This window comes from Stegostoma tigrinum, chromosome X, assembly GCF_030684315.1.
Source record: "Stegostoma tigrinum isolate sSteTig4 chromosome X, sSteTig4.hap1, whole genome shotgun sequence".
Classification (NCBI taxonomy): domain Eukaryota; kingdom Metazoa; phylum Chordata; class Chondrichthyes; order Orectolobiformes; family Stegostomatidae; genus Stegostoma; species Stegostoma tigrinum.
In genome coordinates this window covers 16,138,460-16,160,621 of record NC_081404.1, presented here as the reverse complement: position 1 = coordinate 16,160,621, position 22,162 = coordinate 16,138,460, and the positions used below count along the sequence as shown (strand labels likewise).

The 22,162-nt window shown below is 42.2% G+C and overlaps 1 protein-coding gene across 10 annotated transcripts in view; it reads left to right on the top strand.

The window, feature by feature from the left end:
- Positions 1-22,162, top strand: part of LOC125448188 (sodium channel protein type 8 subunit alpha-like) — a 326,376-nt gene that overhangs the window by 265,638 nt on the left and 38,576 nt on the right. For 7 of the 10 annotated variants that reach the window (XM_059643399.1, XM_059643398.1, XM_059643400.1 and 4 more), the window contains 4 exons: positions 3,143-3,263; positions 7,874-8,028; positions 10,348-10,521; positions 20,597-20,719. In XM_059643399.1, the coding sequence (XP_059499382.1) occupies positions 3,143-3,263; positions 7,874-8,028; positions 10,348-10,521; positions 20,597-20,719 (573 nt within the window). The remainder of the gene's footprint in view (positions 1-3,142; positions 3,264-7,873; positions 8,029-10,347; positions 10,522-20,596; positions 20,720-22,162) is intronic. The other 3 variants (XM_059643402.1, XM_059643403.1, XM_059643404.1) reach the window with 1 other exon arrangement.

Sequence of the window (22,162 nt, the reverse complement as noted above, 5' to 3'; positions counted from 1 at the left end):
ATTTGTAGCGTAAGCTTTAACCATTAGAAACCTGCCAATTTCACTGCTGATGGAGCAGAGAAATTAATTTCAGATGAATGCTTTAAAGATCCTTTTCTAACCCTGTTTACATTTGACTTTTGAAGGTTGAAGTTTTTGTTTGCTCCAGTGACCATGCTCCAAAATATCAAAGTGTGGAGCTGGATGAACACAGCAGGCCAAGCAGCATCTCAGGAGCACAAAAGCTGACGTTTCCGGCCTAGACCCTTCATCACCTCTCTGATGAAGGGTCTAGGCCCGAAAAGTCAGCTTTTGTGCTCCTGAGATGCTGCTTGGCCTGCTGTGTTCATCCAGCTTCACACTTTGTATCTTGGATTCTACAGCATCTGCAGTTCCCATTATCAATGCTCCAAAATATTCTGGGCATGCTCACTGTTGAGACCAATCATATTGGGGATGAATAAGATTCTAGTCCTGAAAAGATTCCAGAACTTACTTATTAAGTTGAGAACCTGGAATTTATAGATAGTAATTTCAGGATAACCACTGTGGCACATGTCAGCCAGTGCAACAAAAGGTACATAAGGGTAGTACATGCCTAGCTAGGGGCATGACATAGGAGAGGAAGTTGAGGTTAGTTGAGCCTTTGTTTGCAGCATGGAGAAACATCTAGAGCCTACTTGAGCTAGCCAGATATAAGGGGGTGTTCTCATGATGCATGTTTGGCAGAGAACCCAGACTAATATAAGCATGAGTTCAGCAAGGGCCTTGTTTTAGCAATTAAAGTTGATCTTGACTATGTATGATTGACAACTCTGTGCAGTTATAAAATGTTGTTTATTCTTTGATCTCTTTTGTCAGTGTCTTGTTTATTTGGACAAGGTCAAGGGATCTAAAGTGTTTGAACCTCTGTTGATAATTAATGGTCTTTCTGATTGACACGCTCATTGGATTGTAGGAATAGTAGGCTTTTTTCAAGAAACATTTGTGAATGGGTTTTTCGGTCACACTCACCATTGTTATTGAATGAGCTCATTGATTATATACTCGGTGCGTCCTGAATAATTGCGCACGGCAGGGAAATAAGTTGTTGTAGATGATGTGGAGGTACTGATGTTGGACTGGGGTGGACTAAGTCAGAAGTCACAACACAAGGTTATAGTCCAATGGGTTTATCTGAAATCACAAGCTTTCGGAGCTCTGTTCCTTCATCAGGTGAAGTGATGCCCTCTGCTGTAAAGAATTCCATAGATTCATGACCCCCTGAAAGAAAAGAAATCATTCTCATATCTGTTTTCAACCTGTGACACCTTAGTCTGAGATTATGCCCTCTGGCCCTAGATTCTCTTACAACAGGAAATGATCTTTCAGCATCTGCCCTGCCAAGTCCTCTAATAAATTTGTATATTTCAATAAATTTGCCGCCCATTCTTCTATATTCCAACTAGTTCAGGGGCAACCTACTCAACCTCTCCTCGTAAGACAGCCTGTCCATACCTGGAATCAGCCTAGTGAGCCTTCTCTGGATTGTCTCCAATATCAGTATATCTTTTCTTCAATAGGGCTTGTAAATGTTAAGTTTTGGTCTCTTTCGTACCTTGTATAGTTTTAGCAAGACTTCCTATTTTTATACTATCTGCCTAATGCCAAATGTTAGCACCCGTTGCCCTCCTTCCGAAGATGCCCAAGTTTGTCCAGTTTTCCACCAGCTATGTACCAGTTTTCCAGCTGGATTTAAATGATGCCCGGTGTTCAAATAACCCAGGCTCTATTTCATGAGTAGTGAGTCTGTTTTCAACTCGCTCTGCTGGTCACCTGTCGAGGGTTAAGCCTTTATCTCTGTGTTGTCTATTAACAAAGTGGCATTATTGCATTAAGACTTTTAACCCGGGCAATACCAAACCAGTATGTAGAATAAAAATGCAACACCATAAATGAAATGTTACAGGCTGTGTTACTTTAGACAAGAGAGTAAGGGTGGGAGGTATACCCTGAACAATGTAAGCACTGACAATGAAGTAGAGTAGCACCTTCTAGGCACTGCATGCTATTCAGAATCCCCATCAACAATGATCATGCACTATTATGATTGCACACTTACACCAACCTCAGTAGATGAATATATGAACAAGGTATCTTTAATGTCGCCTTCCTTTTTCATGTTTCCTTTAGCATGCTGTCAAGAGAGTTAAAATTACATTATGCAAACTTAGTAACAAATGCATAAGTGGCTAATAGCCTCCTTAAAACTAGCGATAAAGTAAGTTATGGGTATACAACAGAGATGTGCAGGACAGGACCCCTGGTCTTTTCAGCTCTGTGAAATAGTTTGTCACAAAAGATCGACTTGCAATTCTAACAGAAGCTGTATGGACTTCCAAAGTGTCTAGATGCATTTATTATTCCAGTTTCGCCGAAACAAAGCTTGTGTCAAAATCAAAATATGCACAGTGGAAGTACACTATGTATCCAGACACCTTGGTATATTTTGAACTTTGAGGACTTAGTTTTCAGTGTCTAGAGGTTTGGTGATTGTGCCTAGTATTGGGGTTGTCAGTGCAAAATATCTTATGGACTGAGCCTATGACAACCAGAACTGTCCATCTTGACTCCATCTTTTCCAGAGTTTCCCTTTGATTTTCTGCAGTATGGAATAACCACTATGTAAATTTAACACCACGATCTGTAAGACGTCCTTCTTTGTATATATTTTTGCTTTAAGTATCACAATTTTAAATAAAAAGAGACAGCTGTTCTTTCTTTTATTCTTCAAGGCGATCCTTTGGCCTTGAGCAGTCAGAGACATCCTTCTTGTTTTAAAATGTGTACAAAAGTGTGGCAGTTAACTGCCAGTCATCATTCTCTGGAGCAGTCTTCATGGCAAAACCTTTACCAATCAGCACTGACCTCATATACATTTTAAAGGTTATGTCCCTTTAAATTAGTATTCTTGCCAATTGTCCTGAAAAGTGCAAATCTCAACAGAATGTGTCTTTTCAAAAATACGTTTCAAAAAAGTGCTTAAAAACTGATGGCCAGGACAAGATAGCAATGCATGTCCTACTGTATACCTTTCTGCTCTTGTTATGATGACATCTATTCTTTCAGCATCATTGTTTCATTGTGGAGTTACCAATCATTTGTTTGTCTTGTGAATTTGCAGAAACTGGATGACACCAGCTCATCAGAAGGAAGCACAATAGATATAAAGCCAGAAGGAGAAGAGGGGCCACCAGTAGAGCAACCTGAAGAGTACTTAGACCCTGAAGCATGTTTTACTGATGGTAGTACCTGACTAAATTATGTTGTGAAATTGCAGTTAGCATTTCAAGAGATGAATTGGGTCAGAGTGACTTATTGTGATGCAAGACATGGACAACTGATGCAATCCTCATGCCCTTTTTCTAGAATAGATAAGAGCCTAAGAAATCCAAGCAGTTTCAGGTCATTTCGTCCCTTGATAATAATATATGATTGTAACCTTGACCCCATTATCCTCTTTGTCCCCCATAACCCTTGTCTTCTTTGTCAACCAGAAATTTGTCTAAATTTAGCCTTGACTAAATTCAATGAACCAGCCCCCAATGCTCACTGAGCAAAAGATTTCCAAGCACTATAACAACATTCCTGGGAGAATAAATACCCACTTATCTCTGCCTTGAAATCAAGGCTCCTTAGGTTCACTTTTCCCTTACCTGGAGGTGGTGAGAAGGGAAAACATTTGGATGAGTTGACCCCAGTGAGATGCTCATCCCCTTCTCAGTACAACTGTAATAAAGGTTTGGGTGAGCATGTCCATGGACAACTTTCCTGACCTGCTACCAATTAAGGGCTTTAAGCAATCAATTAACGACCTCAACTCACTGAATCCCCAAGGGGCTCCCGTGGCACAATGATAGTGTCCTCACCTCTAAGCCAGAAATCCTGAGTTCAAGTCGCACCTGGGATGTGACATAATATCTCTGAACAGGTCGATATGAAAGTATCTAACATTTCCCTAATTACCTCCCTTCCCCAGAAGGTGAGATTGGTATCTGGATTCCCAGTTGAGAAACCAGAGTTTGAGGGAACCTCTGACTGTCCAATCCAGAGGCATTTGAAAGGACAGATGAAGGAACTTTTAAAACAGCCCTTTGTCTTCACCTCTGACACCACCCCTCCCTGTGTCCCCACTTCACAACAATATTTGGAAAATGACTTCATTAATTATGTTATGATGAAAATTATGGATAATTATGTGTTTTATTTGAGAACTGTGTGCCGAGCTCTAGATTTCCTTGAAAGAGGAAATAGTTCAATGAGTTAAAGTAGGAGGCAACTCAGCCACAACTTCTAGAATGTTCTGGGCCAGTAGTCAGCAAGTGTGGTTCATGAGGATAAAAGCAAACTAATTTGTAAGGAAGCATGTGTTAAAATAGCTCTGTCAATGCTATGCTTAATTACACTTAAATATATAAGCAGGATAGGCCCTTGCTGTATAAGGTGCTGGGTACACTATATTTAGATTGTTTTGTAACATTTGCTAAATAACAGGAGCAACATTATTTCTTGCACTTTGATTCAGGAACAAAAAAATGTTCCCAGGTATCAAGAATTTAATTATTTCATGAGCAAGTAATATACAGTAGTGTCCCTGCTTCTAAGCCAGGAACTTCAGGTTGAAGTTCCCCTCTAGGACTTGATGGTCATGGGAGGTATATTCATAACAGATTGATCAATAACCTACAAACCTCACTGATATTCCTAATGGTACGTGGTAAGGGTGAGTGTGTCTCCTGGTTGGCCATCCTGTAGAAGGCAATGGCAAATCACCTCAGTGTCTTACTGAGCATTACCACAATCCAACATAAATACAGTGCAGTTTCATGGTCACCAATGACTTGTTTTGGACAGGAGAGACAGAAAGAGAGAGAGAGAGGAGGTAGATTGGCACCACATCTTCAAACACTCAGACCCAACAGACAATGTCCCAGACACCACCATCACCATCCCTGGATATGTCCTGTCTCACTGGCAGGACAGACCCAGCAGAGGGGGCAGTACAGTGGGATACAGTCAGGAGGGAGTTGCTCTGGGAGTCCTCAACATTGAGTCCAGACCCCATGAAGTCTCATGACTTCAGGTTAAACATGGACAAGGAAACCTCCTGCTGATTACCACATACCGCCCTCCCTCAGCTGATGAATCAGTACTCCTCCATGTTGAACAACACCTAGAGGAAGCACTGACTATGACAAGGGCACAAAATGTACTCTTGGTGGGAGATTTCAGTGTCCACCACCAAGAGTGGCTTGGCAGCAGTACTACCAATCGAGCTGGTCGGGCCCAATAGGACATAGCTGCCAAACTGGATCTGCGGCAGATGGTGAGGGAATCAACAAGAGGGAAAAACATACTTGACCTCATCCTCACTAATCTGTCAACTGCAGTTGCATTTGCCCATGACAGTATCAGTAAGAGTGACCAGTCCTTGTGGAGATGTCCTTTACATTGAGAACAACCTGCATCATGATGTGTGGCACTATCACCGTGCTAAATGGGACAGATTTCACACAGATCTAGCAAGTCGAGACTGGGCATCCATGAGATGCTGTGGGCCACCAACAGCAACAGAATTGTGCTCCAACACAGCCTATAACCTTATGGCCCGGCATATCCACCACTCACCCATTACCGTCAAGCCAGGGGATCAACCCTGGTTCAATGGAGAGTGCAGGAGGTCCTGCCAGGAGCAGCACCAGGCATACCTGAAGATGAGGTATTAACCTGGTGAAGGCACCAAACAGGACTATTTGCCACGCCAAACACAAAAAGCAGCAAGTGATAGACAGAGCTAAGTGACCCCGCAACCAATGGATCAGATCTAAGCTCTGCAGTGCTGTCATATCCAGTCATGAATGGTTGTGGATAATTAAACAACTCACTGGAGGAGGAGGCTCCACAAATAACCCCATCCTCACTGATGGAAGAGTCCAGCACATCAGTGCAAAAGATAAGGCTGAAGCTTTCGCAGCAATCTTCAGCCAGAAGTCCCAAGTGGATGATCCATCTCGGCCTCCTCCAGTGGTCCCCAGCATTACAGATACCAGGCTTCAGTCAACTCGATTCACTCCATGTGATATCAAGAAACAGTTGGAGACACTGGCTACTGCAAAGGCTACGGGCCCTGACAATATTCCACAATAGTACTGAAGACTTGTGCTCCAGAACTTGCTGCTCCCCTAGCCAAGCTGTTCCAGTACAGCTGTAACACTGGTATCTACCCGACAATGTGGAAAATTGCCCAGGTGTGTCCTGTACATAAAAAGCAGGACAAATCCAACCCGGCCAATTACCGCCCCATTGTTCTACTCTCGATCATCAGTAAAGTGATGGAAGGTGTCAGTAACAGCGCTGTCAAGCAGCACCTGCTCAGCAATAACCTGCTCAGTGACACCCAGTTTGGGTCCTGCCAGGGCCACTCAGCTCCTGATCTCATTACAACCTTGTCTCAAACATGGACAAAAGAGCTGAATTCCAGAGGTGACGTGAGTGTGACAGCCCTCGATATCAAGGCTGCATTTGACCGAGTGTGCAATCAAGGAGCCCGAGCAAAACTGGAATCAGTGGGTATCAGGAGCAAACTCTCTGGTGGCTGGAGACATACCTGGCACATAGGAAGATGGTCGTGGTTGTGGGAGGTCAGTTATCTCAGCTCCAGGACATCTCTGCAGCAGTTCCTCAGGGTAGTGTCCTCAGCCCAACCATCTTCAGCTGCTTCATCAATAACCTTCCACCCACCATAAGGTCAGAGGTGGGGATGTTCACCGATAATTGCACAATGTTCAGTACCATTCACGACTCCTCAGGCACTGAAGCAGTCCATGTTTAAATGCAACAAGTTCTGGGCATTATCCAGGCTTGGGCTGACAAGTGGCAAGTGACATTTGCGCCACACAAATGCCAGGCAATGCCTACCCCCAATAAAAAACAAGGTAACCACCGTCCCTTGACATTCAGTGGTGGTACCATCATTGAATCCCCCACTACCAACATCCTGGGGGTTACCATTGACCAGAAATTCAACTGGACTCACCACATAAACACTGGCTACAAAAGCAGGCCGGAAACTGGGAATACTGCGCTGAGTAACTCATCTCCTGACTCCACAAAGCCTGTCCACCATCTACAAGGCACAAGTCAAGAGTGCGATGGGATACTCCCCACTTGCCTGGATGGGGACAGCCCCAACAACACTCAAGAAGCTTGACACCATCCAGGACAAAGCAGCCGCTTGATTGGCACCACATCCACAAGCATCCACTCCCTCCCCCACCGACACTCAGTAGCAGCAGTGTGTACTATCTACAAGATGCACTGCAGAAATTCACCAAAGATCCTCAGGCAGCCCCTTCCAACCCCACGACCACTTCCATCTAGAAGGAGAAGGGCAGCAGATACATGGGAACACCACCCCCTGCAAGTTTCCCTCCACTCACCAGCCTGACTTGGAAATATATCGCTGTTCCTTCACTGCCACTGGGTCAGAATCCAGGAATTCCCTCCCTAAGGGCATTGTGGATCAACCCACAGCACATGGACTGCAGCAGTTCAAGAAGGCAGCTCACCACCAACTTCTCAAGGGGCACCTTGGGACAGGGCAATAACCGTTAGTCCAGCCAGTGACACCTACAGTGCATGAAAAAAACAAAATTCATCAAAAAGAAATGGCCCTGTTGTTCAAAATGTCCTTTCTCATTGTCGGATGAAATAATAATTGCCTAAAAGTGTGGATGCAGAAATTGCATTCTGTCTTTGACCAAATTGGCCATCTTTGTTGAATGCCATTGAGATAATTAAATGGGAAATAATCCTGCCCGATATTTTTTGAACTGGATGTATGTATTTTCCATAGGTTGTGTGCAACGTTTTAAATGCTGTCAAGTGAGCATTGAAGAAGGCTGGGGCAAACCATGGTGGACTTTGCGAAAGACCTGCTTTTTAATTGTGGAGCATAACTGGTTTGAAACCTTCATCGTTTTTATGATTCTGCTCAGCAGCGGAGCACTGGTAAGTCCTTGTGAAGTTGGGCAGCATTTGCCTTGGGTGCAACTGCACATTTATTTTCCGTCAGTTCGCCACGAGAAAACCAGAACTTTGAATTCTGAAGCTGAGCCGAATGCCCATTTTCTTTTGTTTTCGTTTAATGCTGCCTGTATTTTCAGTTTTTTTAACCTCCTGTCAATGCAAACTCTCTCTGGGATTCAGTTCTGACGAGTGCCAGGCGTCATTCAATTCTTTTAGTGGTCATTCTTCATGAGTGCATGTGAGCAGCCTGTGGCTTCCATTGTAACTGAGCCCTCACTGTCCTAATCCAAACTTTTTCCAGCAGCTTGCCTTTCTATCTGACCCTATCAGTATATTCTTAGTGAGAAATGGTGGCACACTGGTAACGTACCCAGGCTCGTAATCCAAAGCACCAGCCTATTGCTCTGGGGACATGGATTCAAATTCAGTGAATAGATCTGGAATTGAAAGGTAATCTAAGCAACAGTGAACATTGCTGGACAGGTATTTCAGCTCACTATCCTGTCTGAGCTGCTGCTCAAGATGAAGGTTGATGCCACCATCCTCTTTGATTGTAGAAAACTATGGGCCTATTCGGACTAGAGTGGGAGAGGAAAACCAGGTCCAACTAGAAGAGGCTCATGTAGTTCACAAGACATAGTTTACTACATGTTAGCAACTTGTTACAGGGTTACATTGATATGATAGACATTGTTACAGAGACTGCGAGGAGGACCCAGACTGATTCCTGGGATGGCAGGACTGACATATGAAGAGAGACTGGATCGGTTAGGACTATGTTCACTGGAGTTTAGAAAAATGAGAGGGTATTGCATAGAACTGTAAAATTCTAAAAGGATGCTCAGGGCAAATGCAGGAAGGATGTCTCCAGAAGCAGGTGTCACAGTCTAATGATTACGAGTTGGGCCGTTTAGGACTGAGGAGAAATGTCTTCACCCAGAGAGTGGGGTGTCTGTGTAATTCTCTGCCACAGAAAATGGTTGAGGCCAAAACACTGAATGTTTTCCAGAAGGTATTAGATCTAATTCTTAGATCTAAAGAGCTTAAAGGGAAGGGGAAGAAAGCAGGAAGAGAGGACTGTGATGGATAATCAGCTATGATCAGATTGAATGGTACAGCAGGCTCAAAGGGCCAAATGGCCTACGCCTGCTCCTATTTTCTATGTTAGGTCTCACTCCTTTGTAGAGCCCAGACCATTCTGCTCATAATTTCACATGACATCATTTTCAAAGGTGTTTCTCGTTATTATACCTGTCAGACCCATATACAACAACCAGGGCAAAATTTGGATCAGTAATATATTTAGGGAAGGAAATGGCCATTCTTGCCCAGTTGTTACTCTGGACCCACAGCAATGTGGTTGACTCTGAAGTGCCCTCTTAAGTCACCTGACGTGACACTAAATTCAAGGGCAACAAACAATGGCTTTGCCAGTGATGCCAATTTCACATGAAAGAGAGAATTTCTTTTCTTTCTCATGTATTTATCTGTCTTCCCCTTGAATACATCAATGAATTCCCCTCAATTACTCCATGTGGAGACAGGGTTTGCATCTTCTGGATTGGGAGGTTTCTCCTGAATTGGTGGTTGAATTTGTCAGTGACTATCTCCTCAAGATCCCTAGTTCCGGTCTAGCCCACAAATGGAAACTTCACCATATCGAAAATCTTTAAGACCTTTTGTCGATCAGCTTTAAGTTGTCTCTTTTCTGGAGAAAAGAGCTCAAGTCTGTTCAGATTTTCCTGATGCTTATGTATAGCCCCTTGATCCTGGTAGAAATTGAGTAAAACTCTCAGTTGATCAAGCCAAATTTGTAAAGATAAAATTATACCATTGCATGGCATGATGGTATTAGCTACAACACCAGTATGACAATTGATTCTTTGCCAAATAAATTGTTGAACATCCATGGCTCAGGTGCATGCATCACCTTGTGTAAAAATGAGTTACACAGCCAGACAGGTTTCAGGTGTAATCCCCAGGCTGTGCATCCATTGTCTGAAGTGGGCAAGGGCAATTTGTGAGAGTCTTACAACTGTCTTCCAGGGCTGGGGAGAGGGGATACCAGCTCTGCTCACTCCAGCAGATTGTCCAGCATGGGAAGAAGAAGGTGGGGCAGTCTCAAATAACACCACCACATGCACACAATTTAATACAATGTTAACAATCATAAAGTAAGTAAACAGGCCAGCCGATGCTGAGAGATGCCAAGCTTTGGTCAAGAGGGTACAGTTTTGAAGAGACCTTCTTTTGTTTCGAAAATCAATTACTATACATTTTTAAAATAGTTTTTCTTTTCAGGCTTTTGAAGATATTTACATTGAACAGCGGAAGACAATCCGGACCATCCTTGAATATGCTGACAAGATCTTCACATATATCTTCATCCTTGAGATGTTGTTGAAATGGACGGCCTATGGATTCCAAAAGTACTTCACGAATGCATGGTGTTGGCTGGACTTCCTCATTGTTGACGTACGTGTCCAATCTTTTAGTGTACTTTTTGAGACCTTTAAGTGCTAGTGGGTGTGCATGATATAGTTATGTTTAGTTATATTCTCACCTAGCAGTATAAATGTGTTTAATTCAATATAATGCATTTAAGGTGCAATGAACTGTTGTGCCAATCTTGTCAGAGTATGCTGAACAAGAAGGTTTAGTCTCATAAATAAATCTAAAATTCAACAGCACGTTATGTCAATGAGACCTCTCCATAATGGCTTTTTGGCTGACTTAATCTGATAAAGAAATTGGTTTAAGTGATAGAGGGTTTTTGTCAATAGATTAGTAGCAAATCTGAAGAAGACTTCAATCTTCATTCCATTCAGATTCTCTTCACCTAACAAAGCTTGAAAGCTTGAACCATTCTCTTTTCTGACAAATATATTGTTTATTTTTGTTTCAGAGGTTAAAAGATGCATCAACTGATCTTTTCTCAAAATATAATATTTGTACAAACAAAATCTCAGTGTATTTAGAAGTGGAAATATTAATAGTGAATGTAAGACGTTGGGGATGCAGTACTTTTATTTTTAATTCATTGTGCAGAAATTGGAGCCAAATGTTGTCCTTTATTCATATATGTATGGGTTTGTTGTGCATTTCCTGTATAAAGAAAAATTGAAGTCCAGATTTTAAAGGTATCCTCTCCATCCTTCAATCATTTAATCCCTTTGAATGTTAACATATGGTAAAGCCTGTTCTGTGATATTGTCATAACTTGGAATATTATGTTCTGCCACTAAAGATATACTTGTGATTTACTTTCACTGTTTGAAGCATTTGTCTGTGCAAATCTTATTGACTGTGCTGGTTTGTTCTATTATAGCACTGATACTAATATGCAGACCTTTTCCAAAATGATTAGAATGCCATTTCAAATTTGGGTGTTTTGTTAAACAAGGAAGGCATTGACTTCATGAAGTTGCGTATGTGTAACAATGTTCTCCTGTGATTCAAATGGCAGATTTTAGTTTGGCATGTAACAGGACAATATGCTGTCCTTAATGTTGCACTGGGCATCCTCAATGCAGTGCTCATAGAATCCATACATTTGGCCCATCGAGTCTACACTGACCCTCCAAAGCGCATCCCACCCAGACCTACCCCCCTCCCCACCCTATCTTTACATTTCCAACTCTAGACACTATATGAGCAATTTAGCATAGTCAATCCACCTAAACTGCACATCTTTGGACTGTGGAAGGAAACTGGAGCACCCAGAGGAAGCCCACGCAGACACGGGGAGAATAGGTAAATGTCACGCAATCTGGTGCTGTGAGGTGACCGTGCTAACCACTGAGCCACTGTGTTTCCTTTTAATCTGCTACAGGCTTTCCTTCAGTAGCTGCAACGTTGAAGTGTTGACAGTTTTTTTTTGGTGTAACTGAAAAGTACATTTTTGTCATGCTACTATACTTGAGCTTTGAAATTCCTAATGCTGTTGCAATAATTTCCATTGCCTCCATAGAAATTGCTGCTAGACATTACAGTGTAATTACAAACCAAGCATACATAATCATTCTCTGAAGAATAATGCACAAAACATGTCATATTTTTATTTTCTAATTAACCTGCTCAGAGACATTATGACACACTTCTAGAGCAGATGGGAGTTGAACCCAGGCCTCCTGGCTCAGAAATAGGGACACCACCACTGTGCCACAAGAACCCTCCAAAATGCCTGTTATACTCTTGTAGTATAGACTGCGATAGAAATTACCCTGGAGTGAGCAGGCAAAATAGATCATTGATATTGAATTGGCTGGCCATTCTGTACCGTCCCCAGAATTGAGTTCCATTCATTTGAATCTATCAAGTCAGATGTATGACAGACAGCCCATACAACACCCATGTTTAGCAACCCTACCCAAGTACACTTCTTCCCATATTGCACCACCTTCTCCCCAGCCTCCCCATTTTGTGTTACATCATGTTGGATTCCCTGGTAGATAAAAAAGTTATTATTTCAATAACTGTATTCTTGGCATTTTTTTATGCATTGTAAGCCTCAGAATGCCAATGTGTTGCCATTCATCAAAGGTTTTGGATTTGTATCAAATTCTTTCACTAGTTAAATAGATTTAAATTTTAATATAAACTAGGAGCAGCAGTAAGCCATTCAACCCTTTGAGCCTCCTCATGCTCCATGGCTGACCCTCTTTCTCAATGCCTTGGGGGCATTGTTAGCTCTGTTGTTTGGATGGCTGGTTTGTGATGCAGAGTGATGCCATCAGCATAGATTCAGTTTCTCCATAGTGGCTGAGATCACCATGAAGGTTCCACCTTCCCAATCTTGCCCCTCGGCTGAGGTGTCACCACCAGTCATCTCTCTACTGAGAGAATAGTCCTGTGGTCTTCTGGGACAATGGTGCATTTATCTTATCTCGGTGCCTGCTTTCTCACCATACCCCTTGATGCCTGTAAAATCTAAAAATGTATCAATAATGTATCTTTCTTGAGTATGTTCAGTGACTTGGCCTCCATAGCCATCTGTGGTAGAGAATTCCTCAGGGTGACCACCCTCTCAGTGAAGAAATGTTTCCTCATTTCAGTCCTCAATGGTCTACTCCATACCCCCCTGAGACTGTGACCCCTGGTTCTAAGCTCCCCACCCAGGGGAACTAAAAATAATAATAACTATAATTTCTGGTAATAAATTAATAGTCTATTTAAAATGAATAGTTTAGTGCCTCCATTAAAATAGCAGCTAAACTAATGCACACAGTATAATCTCTGGACAAAGATGTTTAATTTTAGGGTGGAAAGCTGTCTCCGGCAGTGGTGTAGAATGTACAATATTGAATTGGCTGCTGTTATATGCAGCTTCCTGATATTGAACTCAATCACAGTCAACAGGCCCAGACGAATTTCTACCCTTCAGAGTTCATATTTGTAATGAGTCTAAAAACCCATGTCATTTTAAAGTTGTAGCAAAGATTTGTAGTTCAGGTTGTGGGTGAGGTTGTTGACTTGCTCGCTGAGCTGGCTTGTTTTCGTTCAGACATTTCATCACCATGCTAGGTAACATCATCGGTGTGGCCGCCAATGAAGCGATGTTATTCTACCCCACTTGGAATTTGCACTGTCCAGTCCGTTATGGTGAGTACTGTCATTTCTGGGTTTGATCTGTATGGGTTTATATATGGTGTCCAATTCTATATGTTCGTTGATTGAAGTACAGGTGGAGAGCTATGCCTCTAGGAATTCCCATGTGTGTCTGTGTTTGGTTTGGGCTACTATGGTTACCTTGTCCCAGTTAAACTGATAGCCTTCATTGTCTGAGTGTGCTGATATTAAGGAAATGCCCGACAGTGGGACACCTTCACCAGCTGACTGAGCTCTACCTGCGAACAACTTCACTTTCCCCACGAATGCCTCAGGAACCAGGTACTGCACCGCAGCGTGAAATACAAACCTCCAGTTAACAACCCACAGGCTATAAATTAGCTGAACGGAATGTATGCAGAATACTTTAAGCAATGATTCATGATGCCCATAACTGACTCCGCAGGTACAAACAAGAAATTGCACGCCAAAAATCACAGTATCTAAGCACTGTGGACCAGCAGTGGACTACAACCCTGGAACAGGCCATCACCATTAATTAACACAAAACCAAATCTAAGAAGAGCCGCAGGCTCCAGGAGAAACTCACCAAACTAATCAACCACAAAGACAAGGAACACTACAAACCGAACACAGGGATAAGAAACCTATCCAACAGACAACTCACAGAAACTGAGAAAGCTGTCCTATTACAAAGTCTGAACAAGAGCCACAAAGATGTGAACAGAACAGACTTCATGGCTGCCCTGGAGACTACATTAAAAGACAGCAGACTCACGGACAAAACACAACAAACCATCCGACAAGCTATAATCCCCACACTACACAGAAGGAACAAAGGGAACAACCTGAACACATTAGAGAGAAAAGCACTATATAAACTTAAGAAAGACAAGAACATTATAATCCTACCAGCAGACCGTCATTATGAACAAACCAGACTACATTAAGAAAGCACAAGCATTGCTCGCAGATATAACCACTTATCAACAGGTGGCGATAGACCCAACATCACAGCTAGGTAATAGGATCGCCCGGACACTGAAGAGACGAAAGGATGCAGGGCAGGCTACATGAGAGTGAAACCAGAACGCACAAACACCACCCCCCCCCCCCCCACCACCCCCTAGTCGATGGATCACCCCATTCCATCCACTCAACCCAAGAATTCCTCAATACTCTCAAGACCATAAAAATCAACAATGACAAGATTATGGTATCCTTTGACATTACCATATTATCCACGTCAATTGACATCCCACTAGCCAAAGAAACACTAGCCACATTACTGGAGGAAGTAGCAATGCAGACCAACAGCTCCATCAGCAATGACAACATACTTGAACTACTAGACCTGTGCCTCACCACTCACTTCGTCTCCAATGGTCAAGTGTATAAACAGAGCAATGGTACACTAATGGGGTCACCCATCTCAGGACTCATTGCAGAAGCAGTCATGCAAAGACTAGGACACACCATCCTCCCCCACATTCAACCTAAACTGTGGATCCAGTATGTAGATGACACATTTGCAACAAATTAGAAGAGACTCACCACCTCATCAGCAGTGTATTTTCAGGGATTAAATTCACAAGGGAAGAAGAAAACAACAGTCAACTTCCGTTTCTGGATGTTAGAGTTGAATATATGACCAATGGGGGGGCTTCAAATCTCAGCATACAGAAAAGCAACCCACCCTGATCAAATCCTCAACTTCCACAGAAAGCACCCCAACATCCACAAACATAGCTGCATTAGGACACTATTTAAAAGGGCCACAACTCACTGCAACATGCCAGAACTACACAGGAAAGAGGAAGAGTACCTATACAAAATATTCGCTATGCACGGATATTCCCGCAACGTCATCCGCAGGTGCCTACTAAATAGACAACAACAAGAGGACACAGTACGCCCTAACACACTGGCCACACTGCCCTACATCAAGAACATATCAGAACTGTCAACAAGACTCCTAAGACCACTAGGAATCATGGCGGCCCACGTGCCCACAGCCACCCTATGACATCCACTTACAAGGATTAAAGACCCCATTCCGACCACTTGCAGAATGAATGAGTGATAATGGGAACTGCAGATGCTGGAGAATCCAAGATAATAAAGTGTGAAGCTGGATGTACACAGCAGGCCAAGCAGCATCTCAGGAGCACAAAAGCTGACGTTTTGGGCCTAGACCCTTCATCAGAGAATGAAGGGTCTAGGCCCGAAACGTCAGCTTTTGTGCTCCTGAGATGCTGCTTGGCCTGCTGTGCTCATCCAGCTTCACACTTTATTAACATGCAGAATAAACATGGTTTGCAAAATACCATGCAACGACTGCCACAAACATTACATCGGACAGACAGGAAGGAAACTAGTCATCAGAATACATGAACATCAGCTAGCAGCAAAACGGCACCACAAACAGTCATATCAATCTACTCAGACAATGAAGATCATCAGTTTAACTGGGACAAGGTAACTATAATAGCCCACGCCAAACATAGACACACATGGGAATTCCTAGAGGCATAGTTCTCCACCCGTACTTCAATCAACGAACATATAGAATTGAACTCCATTTACAAACCCATACTGATCAAAACTGAAAATGACACTACTCACCATAACAGACCAGACAGTATAAATTCCAAGCAGAGTAGAATAACATCACTTCATGGAGGCCATACTGATGATGTTACCTAGCATGGTGGCACAAGGTCTGAACGAAAACAAGTCAGCTTGGCAAGCAAGTCAAAAACCTAATCCATGTCATTTTTAGCCAATCTGTCAATACACTTGTGTATTAAGAGGTTGAAATTCCATTTGACCATAAGACCATCAGATATAGGAGCAGAGTTGAGATATTCAGCCCATTGAGTCTGCTCCGCCATTCTATCATGACTGATGTGTTTCTGAACCCCATCCTCCTACCTTCTCCCCATAACCCTTGATTCCCTTACCAATTAAGAACTCATCTATCTATGTCCTAAAGGCTTTGGATGACTTGGCCTCCACAACTCTCTATGGCAATGAGTTCCACAGATCCACCACGCTCTGGCTGAAGAAATTTCTCCTCATCTCAGTTCCAAAGGGTCGTCACTTCACTTTGAGGTTGTGCCCTTGGATCCTATTCTCTCCTACTTCAAGGAAATATCTTCTCCAAGTCCACTCTATCCAGGCCTCCCAGTATTCTGTCAGTTTCAGTTAGATTTCCCCCATTTCTTTCTAAACTCTATTGCGTTCAGACCCAGAGTCCTCAACCACCCCTCATGTGACAAGTCCTTCATCCCCAGGATCATTCTTGTGAACCTCCTCTGGACCACCTCTAAGGCCAGCACATCCTTCCTTAGATATGGGGCTCAAAACTGCTCTCAGTATTTCAAATCCAGTCTGACCAGAGCCTTATACAGTCTCAGCAGTACAGCCTTGCTCCTACATTCTTGCTCGTATGTTCTAGCCCTCTTGAAATGAATGTTAACATTGCATTTGTCTTTCCAACTGACAACTGAACCTGCTGGTTAATCTTAAGAAAATCCTGAACTAGGACTTCCGGGTCCCTTTATACTTCAGGTGTCTGAAGCCTTTTCCCATTTAGAAAATAGTCCCTGCCTCTATTCTTCCTAGCAAAATGCATAACCTTTCACTTTCCCACATTGTAATCCATCTGCCATTTTTTTGGCGAAAACATTTACTTTAAAAAAACAAAGGAAGTTAGCACATTAATCAATGCATTACAAATGCCAGTAACAATTCGTATTCATTGAGCCCTTTAATATAATAAAATGCCTCAAGGTGTTTCACCAAGAAATTTTAAAACCAAATCTGATAGAACTCCAACCTGATGGAAAATAGCACACATAGTGTAAAAAATGGTGAAATGTTGGACAGCACATATAATTGGAGATTAAATACACACTATCCTCATTCTAAAATGAATGAGTTTCAAAAGAGGCTGTTCCACTTGTTCACGAGAAGGAAGGAAAAGTTAGAAGAAGTTTTGCAGCACATTGATACTTTGAATAATTTCTTGAAGTTTAACTGTTTATTGATTTTCTTTTCATTCATTCTTGGAATATGGATGTTGTTGGCTAAGTTCCCTTGAGAAGGTGGTGGTGAGTTGCCTCTTTGAACCGCTACAGTCCACACGCTGTAGTTAGTCCACAATGTCATGAGGGAGGGAATTCCAGAATTTTGACTTGCTGACAGTGAAGAAACGGCTGATATATTCCCAAGTCAGGATGGTGAGTGGCTCAGAGGGGATCTTGCAGGGGATGGTGTTCCCATGTATCTGCTGCCTTATTAGTCATTGTTAGCTCATAAAGTACCAATTTTATTGTCTATTTTGCTTCCCCAAGAGAATGAACCACTGAGTGTTAATCTTCGAAGAAAGTTTACGATTTCGTTCTTGCAAGGCCCTCTGTCCCTCATTTTGTTCAGCACCATTTGTAACCCCTTCACCCAGTAGGCTAGCCCAGGATCTGACATATCTTCATGTACACCACCAGTGTCAGGCTAAACCCACTTGACAAATTTGGGTGCTGGAGTCTGCTTTCTTATGCTGAAGTAGCAGGGTTAAGACCGTAAAATTGAACATGGGCAGGAATACAGGAGGAATCATATTGTACGCGTCACCATTTATACCCACCATGTACTCACTTGTGTGTGTGTGTGTGTGTGTGTGTGTGTGTGTGTGTGTGTGAGAGATTCTAAAGCAACACATAAAACTGTACATAATGAAAGTTTATAATTACTTTGTGTTTTAGCCCAAAGATGCTTCCAGTGATTGTTTTCAAACTTGTTAGTGTGATATGAATGTGAAACATTCTGATGGCAAAATGGTGGTGCATGGTCTCTGTTAGTATTTTGCCAATGGATTTAAATTTCCATGTTGGTTGAATTGATTAGATAAACACATAATAATTAGCATGTTACATACAGATCTCATTAACTTCCTTTTCAGAGTCTTGGACGAGCAGCACCTTTACTTTTCCTTTTGGCTTCGGGTACAATAACCATTGTAAACAGGTGGATGTGAGCATGCTTAGTATTCCGTCTTGTCTGAAGGTGAACTAACGCAGTTGATAACCTGTAGACCAGCTTATTGTCTCACTCCCTTCCTTGTAGAATGGATTGCTCCCTCTTGTCATGTTTAGAGTGAATACTGACAACATTGTAAACATTTTAAATTTATAGCCTTTTGGAAGATTATGAATTGTTTCAGGCTACTTGTATGTGTTCTCTAAAAGTTCAAAGAATGAATTGATTTTAAGATGTTTCCCAGTTGTGCAGAACAACTGCAGTTGACCTGTTTGAGTACTGAAGACAAATTTGGGTTTGCTGTTTTGTTTACGGTGGCTAACTCACTCAGCATATCCCTGCTGTGATTTCTGGGGACAAGTGTAACATACAGTACCAATTATCTCTGTTAAATTACTATTGTTTGTTTAGTGATTTGTGTCAGTCATAAGCTCAGCTATAATACTGAGTCAGAATTCATTACAGACAAACCAAATGTTTGCATTTGTTCTTTATTTGATGGCTTAATTCTATTATATTGTCTTCAGTGCTCAGAAGGTGTAAAAAGAAAGCGAGTTAAAATGTTGACAGAATGGGTTTTTGTTCCTTCCTTTGTTTCTTCTTGGCCAAGTATCTTTTGAATATGAAGAACTACACTCATGATAATCTCTAAAATAAATCAGAGGTATTAAAAAGCATGGATCGGGGAGATGCTAGTACATTTACTCTACACATTCATCAAACCTGCTTAATATATAATATCTGACTTTTTGACCACAGTGAAAGAGCTACATTACTGTACCAGTGCAATGTAAACCCAATCACAAATGCCATTAATTTAGTTGTTCAAAATAAGATCCAACCTAAACATCAATATCAAGCCATGCTGAATGGGCATCCCTTAGAATTTGAATTTTAAACCGTTTGTAGATAGAGTGGGAAATTCTGTCTTCCCTAGGAGGTACTAAGGGGTACAGATTTCACTTATTTAACATATTAATACTAAAGTGTGTCAAACCTAGCCCCTCAGACTCTGTAATTTCCTCTTCCACTGCCGCATTTCTCTGCTCCCCAGGCCTTGCAGCTGCGTAGTGCCCTCATACAAACATTGAGTCAAGAACTGAAGAAGACCATCTTCAGTGTCCAGTTTTTAAAGTTCTCACATTAGCAAAGGCTCGAACTTTCGACCATGTTTTGCTTGGAGGCAGTGTATTCTGCCGGGTACCAGCTTCAAATTCTTTGAATCTTTTCAAACCTGATTTAACAGCAAATAAGATTTCAGAAACTTCCCGAAGAGAGTGAGCTGGAGTGCAGCTTCCAATTGAAATTTTCTGGGAATCCCACTTGGTTTTGTGCATCTGAATTTGAGTACAAAATGTTAAATTGAACATTTTCGAGCTTAACATCATGAAATGCCGGTTTGACTATTGTTAGGATCAGTTTGTTTGCAGATGGAACCCTGTGTCCCTCTGCCACTCACCCACATCCAATCCCATGACCCATTTCCAATGCAGTGCCTCTGTATATAAAGGATATATCAGAGGTTAATTTGATGTGCAGCACAGATTTACCTGTATTCTTTTTTGTAGGTACCTTTTATTTGTGTGGCTTAATTTTCTGGGCTTTTTCTCCCCTCACTTCGATCGGATCTTCACACAGTAAAGGGCAAGGGTAAGGTTCTTATCATCCATTGGGCGTTTTCCTCCAACAGGTCCCCTTTAGTTGTCTGTGTGTCTGTGACCCTTCTTTTCACTTTTCTTCCTTTTGTTCTGTCTTATGCCTCTTCTCAACTTCGCATTTCCTTCTAGGTCACTAGGAATTACTTCAGGCAAGGGAAGTAGGGAGCTGGCCTCAGTTCATCGCAACAAGCTTGAGGCAATCTTATAATTAGTCCATTTTGTTTCATCAGCAATAGGGCCTTTGCTAACAGTATTGGGAACTTTGCTTTTCTGTTTCTGTATAGGTTTCCTTAGTCAGCCTCGTAGCTAATGCCCTGGGCTACTCCGAACTAGGTGCCATTAAGTCTCTTAGGACACTAAGAGCTTTGAGACCTCTAAGAGCCTTGTCACGATTTGAAGGGATGAGGGTAAGATGGAATAGCAGCTGACCTTCTGCATGCATATGAGAACAAGTTTAAGCATGCTAGAATTGATCAATAAACTCTGGGAAGGGGTAAATTAACCATGACACAGCTGCTGAACTTATCCCCTCTCCCTGTTATTCCCCCACCTGCACCCTCTCCTGAAAGGGAGATACATTAGGCTGCCTCATCACATTTAGACTGGCCCAAACTACATGCCATCGTAGAACATACATCAGCCGTTCTCATTTGGCCTGGCTTTCCTTTAGTGTTTAAAAGGGTTTTTCTGCTGTAACCTAAATGGAGAATCACCAGGTGCAAAGATGTACGCATGGAGCATATGCACAAATATGGATCAGGCCAATGCGAGTGATTGGAAATTGATCCACAAAGTGCCAAACTTGATTAAATTCATTGATTGGGAACTGTGATCATTTGTGTGCAAATCTGAGGTGCAGTCGACTGTTTTTGACGTCTGAATGTATGTGTGATCGTAACAGTGTGCTTCTCAGCTTGTTAAGTATATGCACAGCCGTGGTGTTCATCTTGTTGTACCTGGTTGTTCTCAATCCAGTCCACTGGAGACTGGTGGCCTTGTCTGACAGCTTTTCCTTCCACTCCCTCCCTTCTTTATACCATGCTCTATGGTACTCCTATTGTGTCACTTTAAACAAATCTGAACACAATCAAGCATTGCACTGACTGAGTTTGATGCCATCATAACGTTTGAAAGATTTGACATTAGAGAATGTGGGATGAAACTCACTGCTGTTGATTGCATGGAATCCATATTGTGTAATCGACCAAGACATTTTGAAGATGTGTGTAAATTATAATGTACCTGTACCTTTATTTTGACTGAGCAAATACACAGTACAGACCATCCAATGCTCATTAAGCAGGCAAAACTTGGAAAAACTCAATTTTTTTCCAGGCCTTGCATTCAGTGGCTTGCAAGCATCCCTAGTTTAGATATATGGTATGGTCAAGAGGAACTATGCGATCAATCAAACCAGTTTAAACACTGCCCTCCCCCCCCAAAAAATACCTAGGACAGGCAAGATTGCAGTGTAAGGTGACTAATACAACAGCAAAAATAAGGAATGTGTTCCAAAGATGTATTTAATCTCTAATCACCTCACACTTGTAGAGTAAGGTACAGACTGACAAACTCAAAATCCATCACTTATTTGATGCTTTGTATGTGCTGTGCATTTTAAACACACTTCTATACTCACCCTGTTTGAAAATTGCCTGCTGCAAAGCCAAGGTAAGTACGTTGCAGAGAATAAAGGGCGGATTTTCATTACCAAGATGACAAACAGGCGAGTGCTGAGGTAGGCTTCTTCAAAGGCCTGCCTGGGTTCATTGGGAATACTTTCCATTTCTTGTAAAAGATCTTAGCCTCTCCTGACCTCATACCTCCAATCTCACACCTACTCCCCATGC